This window comes from Monodelphis domestica, chromosome 2, assembly GCF_027887165.1.
Source record: "Monodelphis domestica isolate mMonDom1 chromosome 2, mMonDom1.pri, whole genome shotgun sequence".
NCBI lineage: Eukaryota > Metazoa > Chordata > Mammalia > Didelphimorphia > Didelphidae > Monodelphis > Monodelphis domestica.
In genome coordinates this window covers 458,969,103-458,990,264 of record NC_077228.1, presented here as the reverse complement: position 1 = coordinate 458,990,264, position 21,162 = coordinate 458,969,103, and the positions used below count along the sequence as shown (strand labels likewise).

Below are 21,162 nucleotides of genomic sequence, written 5' to 3'. Positions count from 1 at the left end.
AGCTCCAAGGGGGAAGGCTGACAGAAAAGCCCAAAACCACAGATCCAACACATAATGAGAGGAGCAAGAGTGCAGGCAACTACAGGAGGTAAAGAAGGGGGTAAATATGAACAAACAACAGGAAAAGAAAAAGGAATTGTAATCGACAGTTTCTATCTAGGCAATGAACAAAGAGCAAATGGAACAGAGAAGGATGAAGGAACATCAAGCAAAAAAACAAACTCCAGGGAATTGGACACAGGCTTTGGAAGAACTCAAAATACAGTTCAAAACACAATTAAGAGAGGCTGAAGACAACTGGGAAAAGGACTTAAAAAATAAGATAAGTAGTCTGGAAACAGAGAACTGTCTTGAAAGCCAAAATTAAATCAGCTTGAAAATGAGGCAAAGGAGATGAAAGATGACCTCCAAAGAAAAGCAGACAGGAGGACGACCAAAAATCCAGAGATGAAATTCAGTCTTTAAAAACCAGAATACAACAATTAGAAGCAAGCAACTTCACAAGGCAGCAGGACACTATAAAATAAAATCAAAAGAATGAAAAAATTGAGAAAAATATGAAGTACCTCATTCACAAAACAAGATTTAGAAAATCATTCCAGGGGAGATAACTTAAGAATCGTTAGTCTCCCGGAAGACCACAACAAAAGAAAAAGCCTGGACATCATCCTACAGGAAATTATCCAAGAAAACTGTCCCTACATTCTAGAACAAGAGGGAAAAGTGGAGCCTGAAAGAATCCATAGATCACCTCCTGTACTTAATCCCCAACTGACAACACATCCAGGAATATTATAGCCAAATTCAAGAACTATCAGACCAAGGAAAAAATATTACAAGCTGCTAAGAAATCATTCAGATACCATGGAACTACAGTGAGGATAACACAGGATTTGTCTGCATCTACACTGAAGGACTGAAAGGCATGGAATATGATATTCCAGAAAGCAAGGGAACTAGGTCTACAATCTTAAGAATCAACTACCCAGCAAAACTGACTATATTCTTACAGGGGAAAGTATGGCCATTTAACAAAATAGAAGAGTTCCAAGCATTTGTAAAGAAAAGACCAGATCTGAACAGAAAATTTGATGCCCAAACACAGAACTCAAGAGAATAATCAAAGGGTAATTAAGAAAGAGAGGAAAAAAGAAAAACAAAACAAAAAACCAACTTTTTTTAAAGAGACCCAATAAGTTAAAACGATATGTATCCCAATAAAAAAAGTAACTCTTTAAAATTGTTATCACCTGGGTAGTTAGAAGAATTGTACTTAGAGGGAACAGTGACAAACTGTATAGGATGAAATGCCAAGACATAAATATGTATGTGTGTGTGTATATATATATATATATATATATATATATATATATATATATATATATATATATATATATATACACATATATGTGTGTGTGTGTGTGTGTGTGTGTGTGTGTATATACAACTAGAGTTTTAAAAAGAGGTTAATAAATGGAAATGGAAAAAAATGAAATGGGGGAAATATAAAGAAGTACATGATGGGAGGGGTTGAGAACATCAATATACTGGAAGGGTAAAGAGGTTGGAGATAGGAAATACTCAACTCGAGTGTATTGAAATTTACTCAAAGAGGGAAGAACAATCAAATACATTGGGGCAGAGACTTGATTTGTGCCCTATAGAGAAGAAGAGTAACAGACTGGTGTCGAGGGAAGCAATACAAGGGAGGGAGAGGGTGGAGGGGTAGTTTAAAAAGACTAAAGAAAATAAGAGGGAAATAAGAAGAGGGGGTAGAAAGGGAAGTAAAATAAAAGTGGGGATTAAGGGAACTGATTAAAAACAAAGCACTGGTGTAGAAGGAAATAGTGAAAGAAGAAAGAGCAGGACTAGGAGTGGAAATCAAAATGCTGGGAAATACACAGCTGGTAATCATATCTCTGAATGTGAATGAAATGAACTCAACCATAAGATTCAAGTGAATAGAAGAGTGGATTAGAAACCAAAACCCTACCATATGTTGTATACAAGAAACACACATGAGGAAGGTAGACATACATAGGGTAAAAGTAAGTATGGAGCCAAATCTATTGGGCATCAAAGGATAAAAAGAAGGCAGGAGTTGCAATCATGATATCTGACAAAGCCAAAGTAAAAATAGATCTAGTCAAAAGAGGGAAGATAATTACATCCTGATAAAACGCAATACAGACAATGAGGAAATATCAGTACTCAACATGTATGCACCACATGGCATAGCATCCAAATTTCTAAAGGAGAAACTAGTGGGGCTCAAGGATGAAATAGAAAAACTATACTAGTGGTAGACCTGAACCTTCCTCGATCAGAACTAGATAAATCAAACAAAAAATTAAATAAGAAAGAGGTAAGAGAAGTGAATATAATCTTAGAAAAAGTAGAGTTAGTAGATATGTGGAGAAAAATAAATAGGAACAAAAAGGAATACACCTTTTCAGCAGCACATGGTACATTCACAAAAATTGACCATGTGCTAGGGCATTAAAACATTGCAAATATGCAAAAGAGCAGAAATAATAAATGCAACCTCAGACCACAGTGCATTGAAAATAATTAGTACGGGTACATGGAGAGGCAAATAAAAAATTAACTGGAAATTTAAAAATTCAATTCTCCAAAATCGGTTAAAGAACAAATCATAGAAACAATAATTTCATTGAAGAAAATGACAATGATGAGACATCTTTTCAAAATCTAAAGGATGCAGCCAAAGCAATACTCGGGGGAGTGGGGGTGGGATTTATATCCTTGAGTTCATACATTAACAAATTAGAGAGGGCAGAGGTCAATGAATTGGGAATGCAAATTAAAAACTAGAAAGTAAACAAATTAATCCTCAGATGAAGACTAAATTAGAGATCTTAAAAAATCAAAGGAGAAATTAATAAAATTGAAAGTCAAAGAACTATTGATTTGATAAATAAGACTAGAATCTGGTACTTTGAAAAAACAAATAAAATAGACAAAGTACTGGTCAATCTAATTTAAAAAAGGAAAGAAGAAAACCAAATTGACAGTATACAAGATGAAAAGGGAGACCTCACCTCTAATGAAGAGGAAATTAAGGCAACCTAAACACTCACTCCCAAGCCCACAGATACTGAGGATCTGTACTGAGGATGTTGTGATTTTAATTAACTTTCTGCCTTCTATGAACTCTTTCAATTTTTCCCTTAAGGAAGAGAGACAGTCCTTGTTGCTTTTTATTTAATATGCAGCCATCATTTATAGGAGGTACAAGAAAGATCTTAAAAGTGAGAAGCCTTGAAACTATTATCAATTTATGAGGGCAATTAGCTTGGAAGCTGACTTATTACTAATAGTCTAGGAGGTGTATTAGGTGGGAAAAGATATTGGAGATGATGAGCATGATGCTTAGTACAATGCTTGGCTTGATAGATACTTCTTTTTGACTCCATGGCAAACCTGGAGAGAAAACAAGATTTTAAAACACTTTTAATTGATCTTACCATCTTGAGTTTAAGAGAAGCACATTAAATTATTGGCAATTTAAGTATTAGGAATTCAAATAATTGGCTAGGATACTCCTGTTGACTGGTCATAGTTATTTTTTCTAGTTGAAGAAATTAAGGTGAATTAATTTAAGCATATTTGAAATTTTTCCAACATAAAATATTGTAGTCTCAAACAAATTGAAGAATATCTTGAGAACCATTCCTTTAATGTCCTCAAAATTTAATCTCCAAATACACAACATCTCTCTAGATGTTTAATCTAGCTGCTTTTTCCATTTTTGTTTCCTTGAGTGCCATTTCTACTTCCTTGGGCAGAACATCAGGAACTTTGATGAAAAATCCAAATGTAACAGCATCTTTTCCACTTTTTTCCTCTGTTACCCTTCCTGTTTCTACCTCTTTGATTTACTCTCTCCCTGAGCTTTCTGTAAATGCTCTTTTCCATTCACTGCTTTATGGGATGGCTCCTCAACCTGCCATTGTCTTTCTTTATAAAATGGCACAAACAACTTTATGTTCTAAACTCATGTTTATGATAGCTATATTTCACTTTTTGATAAGAAGGACAAGAAGCTATCCCTGGGTTCTTTTGACCATCTCATTGGTGGCTGGTGATTTCTGGTGATAGTTTTTCTTTGAACCATTTCCCATTTCTTGTTATCTTGTTTAAAATAGGTTAAGTTGATGTTGAGTCTCAACTTAATGCTGTATCTTTTCACTTTAATTCTTATTTTTTATTATGGATTTGGACAATTAAAAAATACCTAAATAAATTAACAGGATCCACCAGTTTTATCTCTCTTGAGAAAAAATATTTTGAATTGCAATATCAATAGCCTTAGAAAATTTAACATAGGTTCCTTGTTTCTACTTTTATATACTTAATAACCATATTTCCCTTGTTTTATCTAGCAGCGTCTCCCTTTAAGGTGCTAACACAGAGTTGACCTTTCAATAATGTCCCCATTTGTTGTGACCCTATTTGGGGTTTTGTAGGCAAAGATCTTGGAGTGGTTTGCCATTTCTTTCTCCACTTATTTGACAGATGAAGAAACTGAGGCAAACAGGGTAAGTGACTTGCCCACGATCACACAGCTAATATAGACACTTGTAGCTATAAAGTGATCTTTACTCCATTGCATCCCTGCTGCCAAAGAAGTTTTTGTATATTGCTAAATTATGTGTCATTGGAATTATGGCCAGGAGTAATGGTGGTATTGTCTGGTAACTTTATAGCTTTTAAAGACCTCTTGGAAACAATTGGGGGAAAGGCAGGTGTCCGGATTATTACTATTAGAATATGTTTCTCCCATACGTACGTGGCAGCGCTTAATCAGAGAGCTGACACTGTAAAAGCTTGGTGATTAAAGAAATCTACTTAGAATTGAGCCGGCTGTTTTAATGAGCTGCCCTGGAAAAATGTTTTCTCAGTAACTCTTTAGAAACCTTCTCATGAGTCAAAAAGGCTGTAGGATTTTATTTCTCTTTACGTGAGGTAAGATCAAGATTTATTTTTATACATGTAAATGTAAATGTGTGTGCATATGTCGATGTATATATATGTGAGCATGACGTGCTACAGTCTCCATCTTGCTAGGTGCTATTGTTGCCCTTTAACAGAGTCTCCTTGTTTGTATCTCTGTTATATATTTTAAAAAGCCTCCCTGAATCAATGCTCTCTCTATGGCAAACCTGAAGAGAAAACATGTCCGGTACAAGGAATGTACCGGAATCCTTCTTAGTTTACCATCTGGAGTTTGAGAGAGGTATAAAGTCTAATGATAATTATGATGTGTTAAAAATTCAAGCAATTGGCTAGGATGCTCGGGTATCCCTTTGCCTTTGTGTCCCTCTCCTCCCTAACCCTCACCAAAAAAAAAAAGTCTTCTAGGAAAAGTTAAGAGGCTCCGGTGTAATTGCATTTTCTATATAATTTTATTTGTATTTGTGCCCTGTAACTAATCATGTCAAAACAAGATGGAATTGGGAGAGAGTTGGAGGTATTTTCTTGGAAAACAAAAACCAGTTTCTACATGCAAATCTTTCTTTTGAAACTTTTAAGAATCCTTAACTTTTGACCAAAAAAAAGAGATGGTGGCGTATTCCCCACCCAATGGTATCTAGTTATGGAACATTCACAGCGATTTATTTTTCCCAATTTTCCCCCCAATTAAATACTTACGCTGGCATCTTTTCTACCCCTAAGGGATATCTACCCTTGTCTCCTGATTGGATGATGGATGAAAGAGCTGAGCATTTAAGTAAAAACTTGCCATAATGACATTCTTTACTGAATTATCTAATTTGAGAGAAAAGACCAATGTTTATCTTGTCTATATCCATGGTTAACGCTTTATTAACATTAGTGGATTCCACTCACCTTGTGTATGCAAGCCTTCCTTTCTTTTCAAACTTTTAGGTGAGGAGAGGAAATCTTAGGCTTACAGCAGGGGCTGCATACTTTTTTCCCTTCCTTGTACCCCTTGGATAAGTGTAGCAGTAAATGAGTCAAGAAGATGTGAATTGGAATCCAGTCCTATTAAGCTATTTAATCCTGGGCAGATTCTCTACTTCCTATGACCTCAATTTCCTCATCTGTAAAATGGAGATAATAATAGTCACTTCTCCAACATAGTTGTGAGGGTCAAATAAGATAATAATAGCTAGCTTTTATACACATATATCATTAAGGTTTGCAAAATGTTTTATAAATAGTATTTGATCCTCACAATAATACTGGGAGGTAGGTGCTGTTATGCCCATTTTACAGTGGTAAAAACTGGAATAAACAAAGGTTAAGTGACTTACCTAGGGTCACAGTAAGTAGTCCAGGGTGGATTTGAATTCAGGGCTTCCTAACTCCAAGTGTGGTGCTTTATCTACTGTGCCCCTTAGAGGATAATATACAAAGTGTTTTGTGAACCATAAAAGGTTGCAATAAATGAAAGCCCTTCTTAAATCTTCCCATTTATTCCTTAAATCCTCCCTATTTAGTTTGGTACCACTGCTGTACTTTCTTCATTTGATTCTCCCTATTGTACAACTGGTGTACATTTTTTCTTTTCCAAACACACACCAAAAATTGTGTAACTGGGGTAGCTAGTGGATAGAGCACCCAGACCTGGAGTTGGGAGGACTTGAGTCCAAATTTAGCCTCAGACACTTCCTAGCTGTGTGACCCTGGACAAAGTCACTTAGCCCCAATTGAGCTCTAAACTGCTTGGACCAAAATTCATGATCAATTCAAAGACAGAAAGTAAGCATTTAAAAGAAAGAGAAAGAAAGAATAATTGAAAAAGGAAAAGAATGATTGAAAGAAAGGGGAAAATGAGAGAATGAAAGAGAAAGGAAAAGAATGATAGAAAAGGAGAAAGAAAAAGAATGAAAGGGAAAATGAGAGAGTGATTGAAAGAAAAAGAAAGGAAAGGAATGAAAGAAAGGGAGAAATGGGAGAAAAAAGAATGAAAGAGAAAGGAAAAGAATGATAGGGAAAATGAGAGAATGGTTGAAAGAAAGGAAAAGAATGATTGAAAGAAAGTACGAAAAGGAAGAAAAAGAAAAATGATTAAAGGAGAAAGAAAAAGGGAGAAATGAGAAAGAAAAAGCCTATTTTAGGATTGATTCTAAGATAAGGTATTATAAATATATTGTATATTTTTATTTATATTTTTTAAGAAAAGACTTCGGGGGCATCTGGGTACTCAGTGGATTGAGTCAGGCCTAGAGATGGGAGGTCCTAGGTTCAAATCTGGCCTCAGACACTTCCCAGCTGTGTGACCCTGGGCAAGTCACTTGACCCCCATTGCCTAGCCCTTACCACTCTTCTGCCTTGGAGCCAATACACAGTATTGACTCCAAGACGGAAGGTAAGGGTTAAAAAAAAGAAAGAAAGAAAACACTTCATTGCTTGGAAATCAAGTGAAAGTTTCTGGCCTATTTCAGTAGGAGAACTGGTTTATCTACCAAATACAACCCTGCTCACCCGCTGTTAAGCTTCTCATAGGTTGGGGTCAGTCAGGTACTAAGCACTGATGAAGCACCTACTATGGGCCACTTGTACTAGTGTGCTAAGCCTCAGACCTCAAGGAGTTCCCATCTCAAGGGAGAAATCAACAAGGAACTGAAGGGAGGAGGATGCCCAAGGACCGCCATCAATTCCAAAAGCTGGGTGGGAAATGGGGAGATGCCGCCCTGGGCACCTTCCTTAAACCCAGACTGGGAGAGGAGACTTCCAGGGCTGACCCTCCACCCCCTCCAGTCCCAGAACCCTGGGCTCCCCCGTCCAGCTGTAACTCACCCCTTTCCATGGAGCCCCAGCTCCAGAGGTCACCAATGGTGACTCATCCAGCCTCTGGCCTACTGGACCTCTGCTCTCACTTCCTGAAAAAGAAGCCAGGAAACCATAGCCAAAGGCACACTGACCTGGCCATGGGGGAGTTTCCTTCCTCCCGGCATGTGCTTTGGATGAATATTAAAAATAAAATGAAATTTCTTCCTAATCCTACTTTTCCCTGATTCCCCTTCAAAGGCCTGTGTTTATTGGAAATAGACATTCCAGGCTTTAAAACCAGTTATCCCGCCAATCCCCAACTGAATTAAAATGCCTTATCAAAGCTCATTGGGAATGTTTTCACAAATCCCACCCTCTAATCTGAATGAAAGTAGGTCACCGACTCAGCTAAAAGAAGAGCTGGACCAAAACAAATTCACTTGACTTCAAATGTAATTCATAATCTAATCAAGGGAGATTACTGCTGGGCAATCTGGCCCCAGCCAGCCTGCTCTAAAGGCAGTTATCCAAGAAATCTTTCAAGGTTTTAACCTGGGAGGGGAACAAAAGGCACCCCTTATGGAAGAAGTCTTTGGGGTGTTCTGCTTCCACATTTGGTGGTGTAGACTTCAGACATCCTCCTAGCCAGCCTGTGGTGGGGTTCTCCTACCAACACTTGCCATTCTCTGCTCTTTCCTCCTGGCTTTCCTTCCCATTTCCCACCTTCCTTTGCCTGATCCATTTTAGGAGATATTAAGTGCCACATAGAGAGAGGAAGATCAAAGATGGCTAAAACGTGGGGTCTGTCCCCAAAGGACAAAAAGGAAAAGGAAGGGCTTCAAAATGCATTCAACAAATCAAGTGTTTATTTCTACTAAGTGCCCAGTATACAAAGAAATAGCAAAAATTGGTCCCTGCCCTCATGGAGCTTACCTTCTAATGGGAGAGACAGCAAATATAAATGGGTTCATAGAGACCAGGCAGGCAGATGTCACAGTAGATGGAGCACCTGTCCAGAAGACCAGGGTTTAAATATAATCTCTAACACTTCCTAGATGTGTGACCCTGGATAAGTCACTTAGCCTTGTTGCTCTCAGTCTCCTACTCTGCCAAATGAGCTGGAGAAGGAAGTAGCTAACCATTCTGGCATCTTTGGCAAGAAAATCCCCCAAAGGGGCAACAATTGAATAACGTACAAGCATGTATTAGGTTCTGAGAAATTGCCAGGCACTATACCTGGAGCCAGAGATACAGATACAAAGAATTAATCAATCTCTTTCTCATGAAGGAAGATAACACATTAAATATAATATAATACAATATAATATAAAATATAATGTAATATGATATGATATAATATGATATAATGTAATATATCTAATGATAAATAATATATGATACAACAAATATATAATAAAATATAAATAATAAAACACAATATATAAATAATATATAATATATAAATAATACATTCATGTAATATATTAATATAATACTATACTGTATTGTGTTTTATATAAATTTAATAATTATAATGAATATATTTTATTTACCTTGTAATTAATATATTACACTATTATGTTAATATAATATTGTATCAATATATTATTTAATAATTATAATAAATATAAATGTATTATATAAACATAGAAATGTGTTAAATACATTCACATATCTATTATACACATTGACATATGTACATATGTATGTACACATTCATGTATGTATAGGCACGTGCATATATACATGTATATGTATATATAATTATATGCATAAAGTGGAATATTTCCATTCTACCAGAGAGACTCTGACTCTCCATGACCCCTTCCTGGTTTTTTTTGGCAGAGGTACTAGAGTGGTGTGCCATTTCCTACTCCAGTTCAATTTATAGATGAGGTAAAAGAGGCCAATAGGATTAATTGACTTGTCCAGGGTCACACAACTGAGGCCAAATTTGAACTCAGGTCTTCTTGAGTCTGAGTTTGGCTCTCTATCCACTGCATCTTCTAGTTGCCTAAATAAAGTATTGGGGCTCAAAAAAGAGAGGAGTCACTTCTAGCTGAGATCAAGGAGAGTTTCATAGAGGAGGCAGCAGTGAGTCTGATTTCAAATGGCATAGATGATGGTAGGATAATCTGGGAATAGGGAATAATAGAAGCAATGGGAGCCATGGGAAATGATAGGATATGTTCTGCCAAACAATGTGTGCTTTTATTTTTATGAAGTACATCTTCCTGAGTTCAAATCTGGTCTTGACACAAGTTGTGGGAGCCCTGGGCAAGTCCCTTGACCCTGTTTGCCTCAGTTTCCTCATCTGTAAAACAAACTGTAAAAGGAAATGGCAAACCACTCCAGGGTCTCTGCCAAGAAAACCCCAGAGTCATTTTATCCTCATTTTACAGGAATAAGGAAACTGAGGTTCAGCGATTTACATGACTATTTTTTGCCTAGAACTTCAGCCAAACGATGCAGTGTTTCCCAGAACACATCCTATCTGGAAGAAGAATCTTCTGGACTCCAAGCCCAGCTCCCTGGCCACTGTGCCACCTAGCTGCCCATGAAATGGGGATAATGATAGCAACTATTTCCCAAGGCTGTTTTAAGGATCAAATGCGATAATATTTGTCAAGAACTTGATGTTCTTGCAGCCCTGACTAGCTGTTAGCTACTTTGTGGTTGTTGTATTATTGGAGAGGTGGTTTTCTATCACCCAGGGACGGGATATGCCATTTACTTTTACATCTATTTATAAGATAAAAGTGGGTTTTACAAAGCTATCAATTGACGTCCTTGATTTCCAGACAGAAAGTAAGCAGCAAATGTATTCAAAGTGAATCTCTCTTTGGAGTGGATTTGAATGAAAATATGGAGTTCCCCTTTGAAAAGCAGCCCATGTTGGTCAATTTTTCTTTTTCCAGTATTTTTGGTCAGAGCAATAAATCCTCATTGTCACAGACCCTGGGTGCAGCTGGAGGCCAGCTGAAAATTTTGGATTTAGAAAAATTGGAATTCTTTTGAAGTTCTGACTTTTTTTCTCCTTGCTTCAAATAATCCTTCTCTTCTCCAGTTGCTGGGCACACCACAAAATCCACTCCTCTAGAGACCGGGCACTCAGAGCTGCCAGAATGAATAAATCTTTACCGTGTGGTATTCAGGAATGTCTGAGAAATTTCAGAATTTAGTAGCTCTGCTCTCCACCCCAGCGCCCCAACAGAATTGTCTCCCTGACTCACTTTCTTTCTGGGAACAAGAAGAAAAGGTGAAAAATGTAGTTGCTGGAAGGCTGATGATAAGCAGCTCACATTCATACAGTACTTTAAGATTTACAAAGGACATTCTTCCTAATGACCCTGGGAAGGAGATGATGGATCAAGTAGCACCTTCATTTTACAGATGGGGAAACTGAGTCATGGGGTGATTATAGTGCCTTATCCACAGTCATCTAGTCATAGAATTTAAACTAGAAATAGAATTAAGTTAAAGCTATAGAATTAAAATTCCTAACTAAATCTCCGCCTACTTTCAACATATCATGGTGAAGGGCTATAGAAGAGTGATGTGAAAAGCTGCAGGAATCCTGGGAATGTTGCCCACTGAGCACACTGCCTCTGAGGTCCTGTCTGACAACAGCCTCTTCTTCATCTTCTTGCATTTATTGTGTAGTTGTAGGCGTTTGAATCCAAGTGACCAAGCCGCTCTATTGATGGGTCTGATCTGATCAGCTCTTCCATCCTTAACAAGAATGTGGGTGCAAATTGGTGGAGGACTTGGGCTCCATTGATGGTTGCATTGGAAGGAATACCAAGGGAGACTAGAAAATGGACTGAGTGGGAAATTTTGGTTGACCTTTAACATATTCCTTTCTCTAGGATCAAAGATCTGAATCAGGAAAAGACCTCGGAAACTCATATGGTCCATCCCTCCATCAATTGTTTTTTTAAACCTTTATCTTCCAACTTAGAATTAATTCTAAGGCAGGTGAGTGGTAAGAGCTAGGCAGTTGGAGTTAAGTGACTTGCCCAGGGTCACAGAGCTGAGTGTCTGAGGTCAGAGTTGAACCCAGGACCTCCCATTCCCCCATAAATTTTGTTGTTATTGTTTTTTAGCCATATCACTCTTGATTTGACTCCTCCTGACCTCATTTGGGGTTTTCTTGGCAAAGATATTGGAGGGGTTTGCCATTTCCTTCTCCAGCTCAGTTTACAGATGAGGAAACTGAGGCAAACAAGGTTAAATTGCTTTCCCAGGGATACTTTTAAGTGTCTGAGGGCAGCTTTAATGCCAGGCTCATGACTTTTTTTCTATTGCACCAACTAGCTACCACTGAATTGAAATTTTGCATCAGTATGATCTTGGGTAAGAAGTTTGACTTTTGTGAGTCTCAGGTCCTTAATCTATAAAATGGGCACAATGCTGTGGGCATCAAATGAGATAATATATGTAAAGCATTGGTTAAACCTGAAAGGGCTATATAAATGCAGGCTATTCCTATTATATTAGATAAAATGATATATATTATACAAAATGAAACATAAACACATGAAGAGTGCCTGGCACTGCTTCACACGTGCTGAGCGATTAATAAATATTGGTTGAATGGATGATTCTAAGAACATCTATTTAGTGTTACAACAGGCCCACAAAGTAAAAACAGGATCATAAATTCTAACAAAACTCCATTCTCAGCACTTCCTCTCTTCCCTGCCCTGCCCACAAGTTCTTTAAAGCCATTCCACGTTAGTGCTCTGCAGTTTTGGCTGCGAGATCTTCGCCATGCATTTTCTTCTTGACATGGAGCCAGATCAGAGTTTAGATGACCGAGGATTTCACAGAGTGCTCACTGCCATTGAGATTTATCTTGTTAATTGGTGGTGTCCGACTCTTTGTGAACCCGTTTGGAGTTTTCTTGGCAAAGGTACTGGAGTGATTTGCCATTTCCTTCTCCAGCTCACCCTCCGCCACTCGTCCCAAGTGGGTGGCAGGAAGCCTCTGAGGTGGGGACAATGGGGCTGCAGACAGAACCCATTCCTGCCTTAGAGGAAGAAGTCCTGTTATCTGCCCTGGATTTGCAGTGATTCCCCTGGAAATTATCATCATTAGAGCTGTTTTCTGAGGAAGGAGTCAGGAAAAATAGGAAGCGGGTTCTGAGCCAAGTAGCTTGACTCCCCATTTTTTGGGTAATCCCATCTAAACTGTATTCACCCCATCTCCCATCTTCCAAAGGTTCACCAGGAATAGACAATCCTTCCTGTCCCTCCTTCCCTACCCAAGATGGTTCTAAAGAACTGATGAGATTATAAAATTTCCTTGATGAGTCGCCCAACTCTTTGTGATCCTATTTGGGGTTTTCTTGACATAAATACTGGAATATCTAAAGAACTGATGAGATTATGAGAGTTCCCATTTCAGAGACTTCTAACCAACAGGTATCCAGTGAGGGTGACCTTACAAGAGGACTTCTTCTGCCCCTATTAGCCACCTCTCTGTGAGGGTAACTGACCCACCTCAAACCCCCATCCTGGGTTGTGTGTACTCCTAGACGCTTACTTATCAAAGAGATTTAGGGGATATTTGGTAGACATTAGAGTCTTGAGAGGCAGCCTGGGAAAACAGGTAAGAGAGCCAGGAAGACCTCCATTTAAGTCCTGCCTCTGACATATATTTACTATGTGACCTTGGAGCAATCATTTCACTTCTCCATGCAAAGGCAAATGCATCTGTGTGTGCTTTAAAAAGTGAGTTAGGGGGTGTCTTCCCCTGGCATATGAATGAAGACTTCCCCCAGTGGAAGGGGCAGATGAGAACAGTTTGTTGCACTAACTGCAAAGGTGGCTAAAGCAGGTGTTATGGAGTGCCTAGAGTTTGGTCAGAGACAGAAGACACCATCCAAACCATTGATTATCCTAACTTTTGTCTTGCTGCTGGACTTTAATGACTCTGGAAGAGAGTGAGGTCAATGACTTCAAAATGTCACTGGCTGATGGCACTGGTCCTCTCTTCAGCGCCAAAGAGGAACGATCACCCATCCCAAATGGACTCCTTGAAAGAAAGCAGTGGACAGACATCCTTAACCTTTAATAAATACTTATTATGATTCGTGTAACCAAGGAATGATGTTCTAAATTGACTAAAAAAAAGAAAAACCACACCAATCAATAAATGAATATTTATTGATTGGTTTGGAAAAAGAAATGGATTTTAAGTGTGAAGACCCAAATTCAGAGACCTTGGGGAAGTCACTTAGTTCTTTATAGGTTCATTGAGATGAGTCTCTCAGGGTCTTTTTTTGCCTATTAAAAATCCTATCCTACAAAAATTAGCCAAAGGGGCAGCTAGGGGGATTTAGTGGATTGAGAGCCAGGACTAGAGAAGAGAAGTCCTGCATTCAATTCTGACCTCAGTTCTTAGCTGTGTGACTCTAGGCAAGTCACTTGACCCCCATTTCTTAGCCCTTACCCTCTTCTGCCTTGGAACCAGTACACAGTATTGATTCCAAGACAGAAGGGGTTTAAAAGGGTTTAAAAAAAAAAAAAGAAGTAGGTAGAGGAGGTACAGCTGATGAAACTGAGGCTCAAAAAAGAAAACCGACTGCCCGTTATCATAGAACTATTAAGTTTCTTTTAGCGTTACTAGAATTGATCCAAAAGTATCCCAGCCCCTCTCTCCATCCCCGCATCCCAGAAGGCACCAGCCAGGGGACGGACACGTTCCTACAAATGAAGTCTTTCGTGTTTCCGTTGTTCAGTTCATTCTCTGGAGGTAACATTCACAAAGTTAGTCTTCAAGAATGAAATCTGGGGCTGCGCGTGATGCTCTTTTGGTCCTGAGTAAAGGCTCACGGAGGGATAATGGAGCGCAGCTACCGCCTCCACAGGGGCAGCCCCTCTGGGATACCTGTAGAGGCTATTTCAATCTTTGCTTTAGCCACCGACCGAAAAACATACTTCTACCCTGCGAGAGTGAGCCGCGGAGGTATCGCTGCGCAGGTGGCAAGGCGGAGGAGGAAACCGAACAGGATGCCTGGGTGGAGGCTGAAAGACTGTAGGGAGCAGCTGGAAGAAAGCCTTGGAGAGCTGGAGAGGAAGTGAACAATTCAAGGGAATTGAGGGAGGAGGGGAAGAAGTCTCTGCCTCTCTGCCTCAAAAAGGAAAAAAATTCCCCTGAGCGCGAGAGCCATCGCTGTGCTGGTTTTTGTGTCCTTCTGGACAGAGACTCGGGGCTCGGCGCTGACCTGAAACTGACCTCCCTCACATACTACCTGGGACCAGAGGAGACGGAATCTGACGCTGAAGGGACCTCAGCGGTCCTTTTAGGAGAGGCGCTGTGATGCAATGGACGAGAAGACAAGGTTTCAAATCCTGCCCCCACTTACTGTTGTGCGACCCAAATGGTGTTATGAAGCGTCAAACCCTCTCGTGCGAATCCACCGGATAGCATCAATTTCCTAGCGGTTTGACCCTGGAGAAGTCACTACCACAGGATCCGTTTCTTTTAGGGTCTTTGAGGCCGTATTGTCTAACCCCTTCTTTATCTATAAAATGAGACAATAGTGCCAACTTCACAGGGTCAAATGAGAAAATGTCTGGAATATCTGTAAGGGGGCTCTGGAAATCTACTCTATTTGAGATTCTTAACCTGGTGTTTATAAATAATCCTCAAGTAATAGCTTTAATTATTTTCAAATAAAAATCTAACTTCCTGGGAGCAGCTGAGTAGTTCAGTGGATTAGAGTCCGGAGATCCTGGGTTCAAATATGATCTCAGACACTGCCCAGCCGTGTGATCCTGGGCAAGTCACTTGACCCCCATTGCCTAGCCCTTACCACTCTTCTGTCTTGGAACCAATACACAGTATTGAATCAAATATTGATTTAAGACAGAAAGTAAGGGAGGAGCAGCTGGGTGGCTCAGTGGATTGAGAACCAAACCTAGAGATGGAAGGTGCTGGGTTCAAATTTGACCTCAGACACTTCCTAGCTGTGTGACCCTGGGCAAGTCACTTAACCCCCATTGGCTAGCCCTTACCACTCTTCTGCCTTGGAGCCAAAACATAGTATTGACTCCAAGACCAAAGATAAGAGTTTTAAAACAAACAAAAAAGACAGAAAGCAAAGGTTTAAAAAAACAACCTTCTTTCCTTTCTATTCCACCTTCCCATTGAAAAAGAGAGAAAAAGTCCATGCAGATAAAAAATTGATAACTATATATTTCAATTTAATTAGTTTTCTTTGCAATCTTATATAGTTTATTTTATGCATTTAAAAGGATTATTGTGATCAGGACTCCCTAAGCTTAACCAGATTGCTAAAGGATTCCATGTCATAAGAAAGGTTAAGAATTTCTGATCTTTATAATCAAATCTTCTTTATATATTCTTTTTTAAACCCTTCCTTTCTGTCCTAAAATCAGTACTGTGTATTGGTTACAAGTCTATCTAGTCTATAACCATCAAAATATTATTATTTATGTTTTGCATGATAATACATTGTATAACCCAGATCAAATTGCTTACCACCTTTGAGAGGAGGAAGGGAAAGGAGGGAGGGAGACAACATGGATCTTATAACTTCAGAAAACTTACATGGAAAATTATTATGTGTAATTGGTGAAATAAAATGTCTTTTAAAATAGGTTTATTATTTTCTAATTCAATGTTTGCTTGAACAAAAATCCTTTCTCAAGGTTCCCTAGTAAGGACATATCAAAGATGGGGCTCTGGAGTCAATTCTCCCAAGAGACCTTTACACCTAGAACACCAGCAATAAATCAGGGTCTGCTGAATGCTTTTATTGAATATCTAGAGTCTTAAGAAAGTGATGGAGAAAATGTTAATAATGCAGATTAAGCTTCAAAATGTGTCCTTTACATTTTAGTTTAGTTTTTGTGGGAGAAGCCAGTTAAATTTTTTCCAGTTTAACCCTTGCTTGAACCCGTGTTCCTGATACTATGCAAGGTTTGAGGCTACCTTTTATTAAGACCTCAAATGGACATTTCTCTGATTTCTTCTGATTCCTTCTTTTTCTGCCTCTGGACCAAGAAAATCAGATCTGACCGATTCCCTTTTACATGGCATCTTCTGAAATCCTTGAAAATTAGTGTCAAGTCTTGTATTCTCTGGACTAAACATTCCCAGCCCCTTCACAACCGATTCTACCATGGCATGACTCAAATCCCCCCTGAGATGGAAATCAGAGTCCCAGGGTTTCAAGGATGAAGAAAAGAAAGCTCTGGTCTCCTGGCTGGTGGAACGGAGACAGAGTAGGGCGGGATTCTCATCTTTTCAGGTCCTCATTCTGTTATCCTTGTCGTTCCATTGTGTCTGACTCTTCCTGACCCCCATGGACCCCATGCATGCTGGGTCCTTCTCTCCTCTGCTATCTCTTGAAATGTATCCAACTTTGTCCATTGCTTCCATGACACTCTCTCCATCTCATCTTCTGCCATGCCCTTCTTCTTTGACTTCAGTCTTTTTCATATATTCTTGGGTCCCATGGGAAAGAGTGCTGATTCTAGAGTCAGAAGATGTGGGTTCAAATCCCCCTCTGACACTGACTTGGGTAACCTTGGACAAGCCATTTAACATCTCTGGGCTTTGGTTATCTCATTTAAACAAAGAGGATGTTGTACTATATGCTTGTGGCTTTCCTTCCATGATACTCCTTCCCAGCATACTCATTCATCTTTCTGTACCTTTGAAGTCCCTACTTGTCCCCTGTACCCAGAATGCACTCCAGCTTCCCCCTAATAATAGCTAACTAGCTTTCCAGAATGCTTTACAAAGATTCTATCATTGATTCTCATGACATCCCTGGGAGGCAGGTGCTATTCTCACCCCATTTTACAGAAGAAGGAGATGGGGGGGGGGGGTAAATAGAGGCTTGCCCAGACTTACACAGCTAATAAGTGTCTGAAAGAGAATTTGAACTTGGGTCTTCTTGACTTCATGCCCTGTGCTCTATCCACTGGGACCCCTGGCTCTTCTTCTCTTAGAATCCCTTGGTTCTTCCAAGGCTCAGCTGGAGCACCTCCATGTTCTACACCAAGGCTCTCCAGATCCTCCTCAATGTTCCTGTCTTCCTCCTCCCAAGAAACCTTGTATCTATCTACTTCTTATACAAATAATCTTGAAGATTGCTTCTGACACCAAATATCATCTCTATTGCTGGAGGAAGAGAAAATGAAGTATGACTCCCAGCTATGGGACTCTCCCAAAGAAGAGATCAATACCGAGCCTGCTCCTTCTCTCCTAGGAAAAGGGATCTGATTTCAAATGCAGCCTCAGACTCTTAATAGCTGTGTGCCCCTGGGGAAATGACTTAAATTCTGCTGCCTCAGTTTCCTCATCTGTAAAATGGGGATAATAAGAACATCCACCTCCTTTCTAGCGGTGTGACCCTGTGTGTCTCCTGTCTGCCTTGGTTTCTCTACCGTGAAATGGGGATAATTATAATACTTGCCTCCCAAGGTAGTTGTAAGGATCAAATGAGATCAGAACTGTAACATGCATGGTCAACCCTAGATAAATGATTATTTGTATTGATGTAGATATACTTTATATATTAACTCTATGTTATTATGATGATTATCCTATTATTATCATTATTCTTTGTCATTATTATTACATATCATATTATATATTGTTTATACTTATTATTATTCCCCTTAGGGTTATCCACAATTTTTATCATTATTCTTGTTTAAAAAGGTGAAGCCTCTAAGGCAGAAGAGGTTCTTGGGCTTTTTAATGGACCCCTTCGGTCATTTGGTCATGGACCTTTTCTCAGAAAAATATTTTAAACAATGGAAAGAAATTCTACATTTTTAAGTAGAGATTCTGAAAATGAAGATATAATTTTCCCCCATTCAAGTTCATAGATCCCCAGACATTTCAAAGAGGCCCAAGGACCACGGGTTAAGAACCCTTCCCCTGAGGGGCTTTGAACCATCTGGGTCAAAGGGAAGAAGGCTCTCCTCTGATGGCTTTGATCCATCTCCAGAGCTGTTGTGAGAAAGCACAAACAGGCTGGCCAGCACTCCAGTGAGCAGTGTTTTTGTATCCTTTGTTGTTCTAGTGTGCGAGTTCAGTGGAGGAAGGCCCCACCCCAGGGACATCCTGGCCATCATTTGGTGACAGACATGAGCTTCCTGAGGCAGATACGACTTTTGCTTTGGAAGAATTGGACACTCAGGAAACGGCAAAAGGTAACAGGTAAACTCTTAATAGACCCGTATTTCTGCTTCCCCGTGGCCTGAGGATAGAGTCCTCGATGAGAGTGGTGAGGCAGTGGGAAAGCTAGCTCGGTTTGCTGTTTTATTTTTCATCATCCCCATCATCATCATCAAGTATCAATATATTATTATATCATTATTAATATTGGTATATAATAACATAATCCTTAATATTAATATAGAATAGAATTATTACTATATAATAATATAATTATTAATATTGGCATATAATAATATAATACTCAATATTCTTATAAGATAGAATTATTACTATACAATAAAGAATTATTAATATTGGCATATAATAATATAACACTCAATATTAGTATAGAATAGAAGTATTACTATACAATAATATAATTATTAATATTGGCATATAATAATATAATCCTCAATATTAGTATAGGATAGAATTATTACTATACAATAATATAATTATTAATATTGGCATATAATAATATAATCCTCAATATTAGTATAGTATAGAATTATTACTATACAATAATATAATCATTAATATTGGCATATAATAATATAATACTCAATATTAGTATAGTATAGAATTATTACTATACAATAATATAATTATTAATATTAGCATATAATAATATAATCCTCAATATTCTTATAAGATAGAATTATTACTATACAATAATATAATTATTAATATTGGCATATAATAATATAACACTCAATATTAGTATAGAATAGAAGTATTACTATATAATAATATAATTATTAATATTGGCATATAATAATATAATCCTCAATATTAGTATAGGATAGAATTATTACTATATAATAATATAATTGTTAATATGAGTATGTAATATAATAATTAATATTTGCATAGGATAAAATTATTACTATATAATAACAATAACAATTATTAAAGATACAATCATATAATATCTCCTATTTAATAATATGATTATTAACATTATTATATAATAGGATTATTACTTTGTAATATAATTATTTATACTTTATAATATAATTATTCCTATTATTTCATAATATGATGATTAATATATCACATAATCATATAATTCTAAACATATCATTATATAATGATCAATATATCACATAATAATATAATTATTAAGCATTTTATACTTTAATTATTGGTTATTAATATATAATCCAATCATAATTATTACTATATTATTAATTAATCATGTATTATTATATTATTACATGGTCATATTCATCATTGCTATATTATTATATTATCACATAATTAATAATCATTGCTATATTATTATATATTATATCATTGTTGACATATACTGTTATTATTATGGGGCCATGGGTTCAAGTCCTGACTCTGCCTCTTACTCCCTATGTGATCTTGGGGCCTCACTTTTCTCCTCTACGGATCAAAAGGCTTGAACAGGATGACCCTGTAAGACTCCTTGTAGCTCTGAGTGGCCCTTCAGGGCTCCTGTTTTGGGGAGAATCCAAATCTGAGCAGTTGTAGGTCAGGAGAGCATCTGAAGCCCCCGGGGATGGGGCCCAGGGGACAGGTCTGCTCTATTGAGTCATGGTTCTGGGAATCCATCTGACACGTGTCCATTCTGGAGAGATGTTCTTGTGCCCTGCTGCGCTGACATTTGGCCAGGACCACAGGCACCCTCATGGAATCCATCTCCTCTTATCCAGCAGCAAGATTTGGCTTTTAAAAAGCTATGATGATGATGATGATGATGATGATGATGATGATGATGATGATGATGATGATGTCTGCAAAAGAAGCAAGTTTTATTTGCGCCCCCCTGTGTGGAATGCCATCCCTTATTCTCACCAAATGACCCCCTTACCTCCTTTTTTAACCCTAAGCTTCCTGAGCCCTTTCCTTTAGGACATTTGAGCCAAAATTCTCTTGGGCTGCAACCTCCTTAAGCCCACTCTGTCTCCCCATTCCTCTTGGGGTTATCCATGATGTTGATTCTTTGTGGATGGTGCTATTCCATGACTCATGGTCACAGGAAGAATTACTCATATTAAAAGACGGGGTTTTGTGTCAGGGATCCAAACTATAAGCTAAATGAGTAATTTTGACAACAGGTGCTGTTTGTTATTCAACTATTTCAGTTGTGTCTGATCCTCTGTGACACCATTTTGGTTTGCTATTTCTTTTTCCAGCTCATTTTTACTGATGAGGAAACTG

At 38.2% G+C, this 21,162-nt stretch overlaps 1 protein-coding gene across 1 annotated transcript in view; it reads left to right on the top strand.

Annotated features, from left to right (window-relative positions):
* Positions 1-1,439: 1,439 nt before the first annotated feature.
* The window catches only part of ABCA4 (ATP binding cassette subfamily A member 4), a 203,038-nt gene continuing 183,315 nt past the window's right edge, over positions 1,440-21,162 (top strand). The window contains exons 1-2 of the mRNA XM_056819098.1: positions 1,440-4,989; positions 18,836-18,965. Of these exons, the coding sequence (XP_056675076.1) occupies positions 18,900-18,965 (66 nt within the window). The 5' untranslated portion in view covers positions 1,440-4,989; positions 18,836-18,899. The remainder of the gene's footprint in view (positions 4,990-18,835; positions 18,966-21,162) is intronic.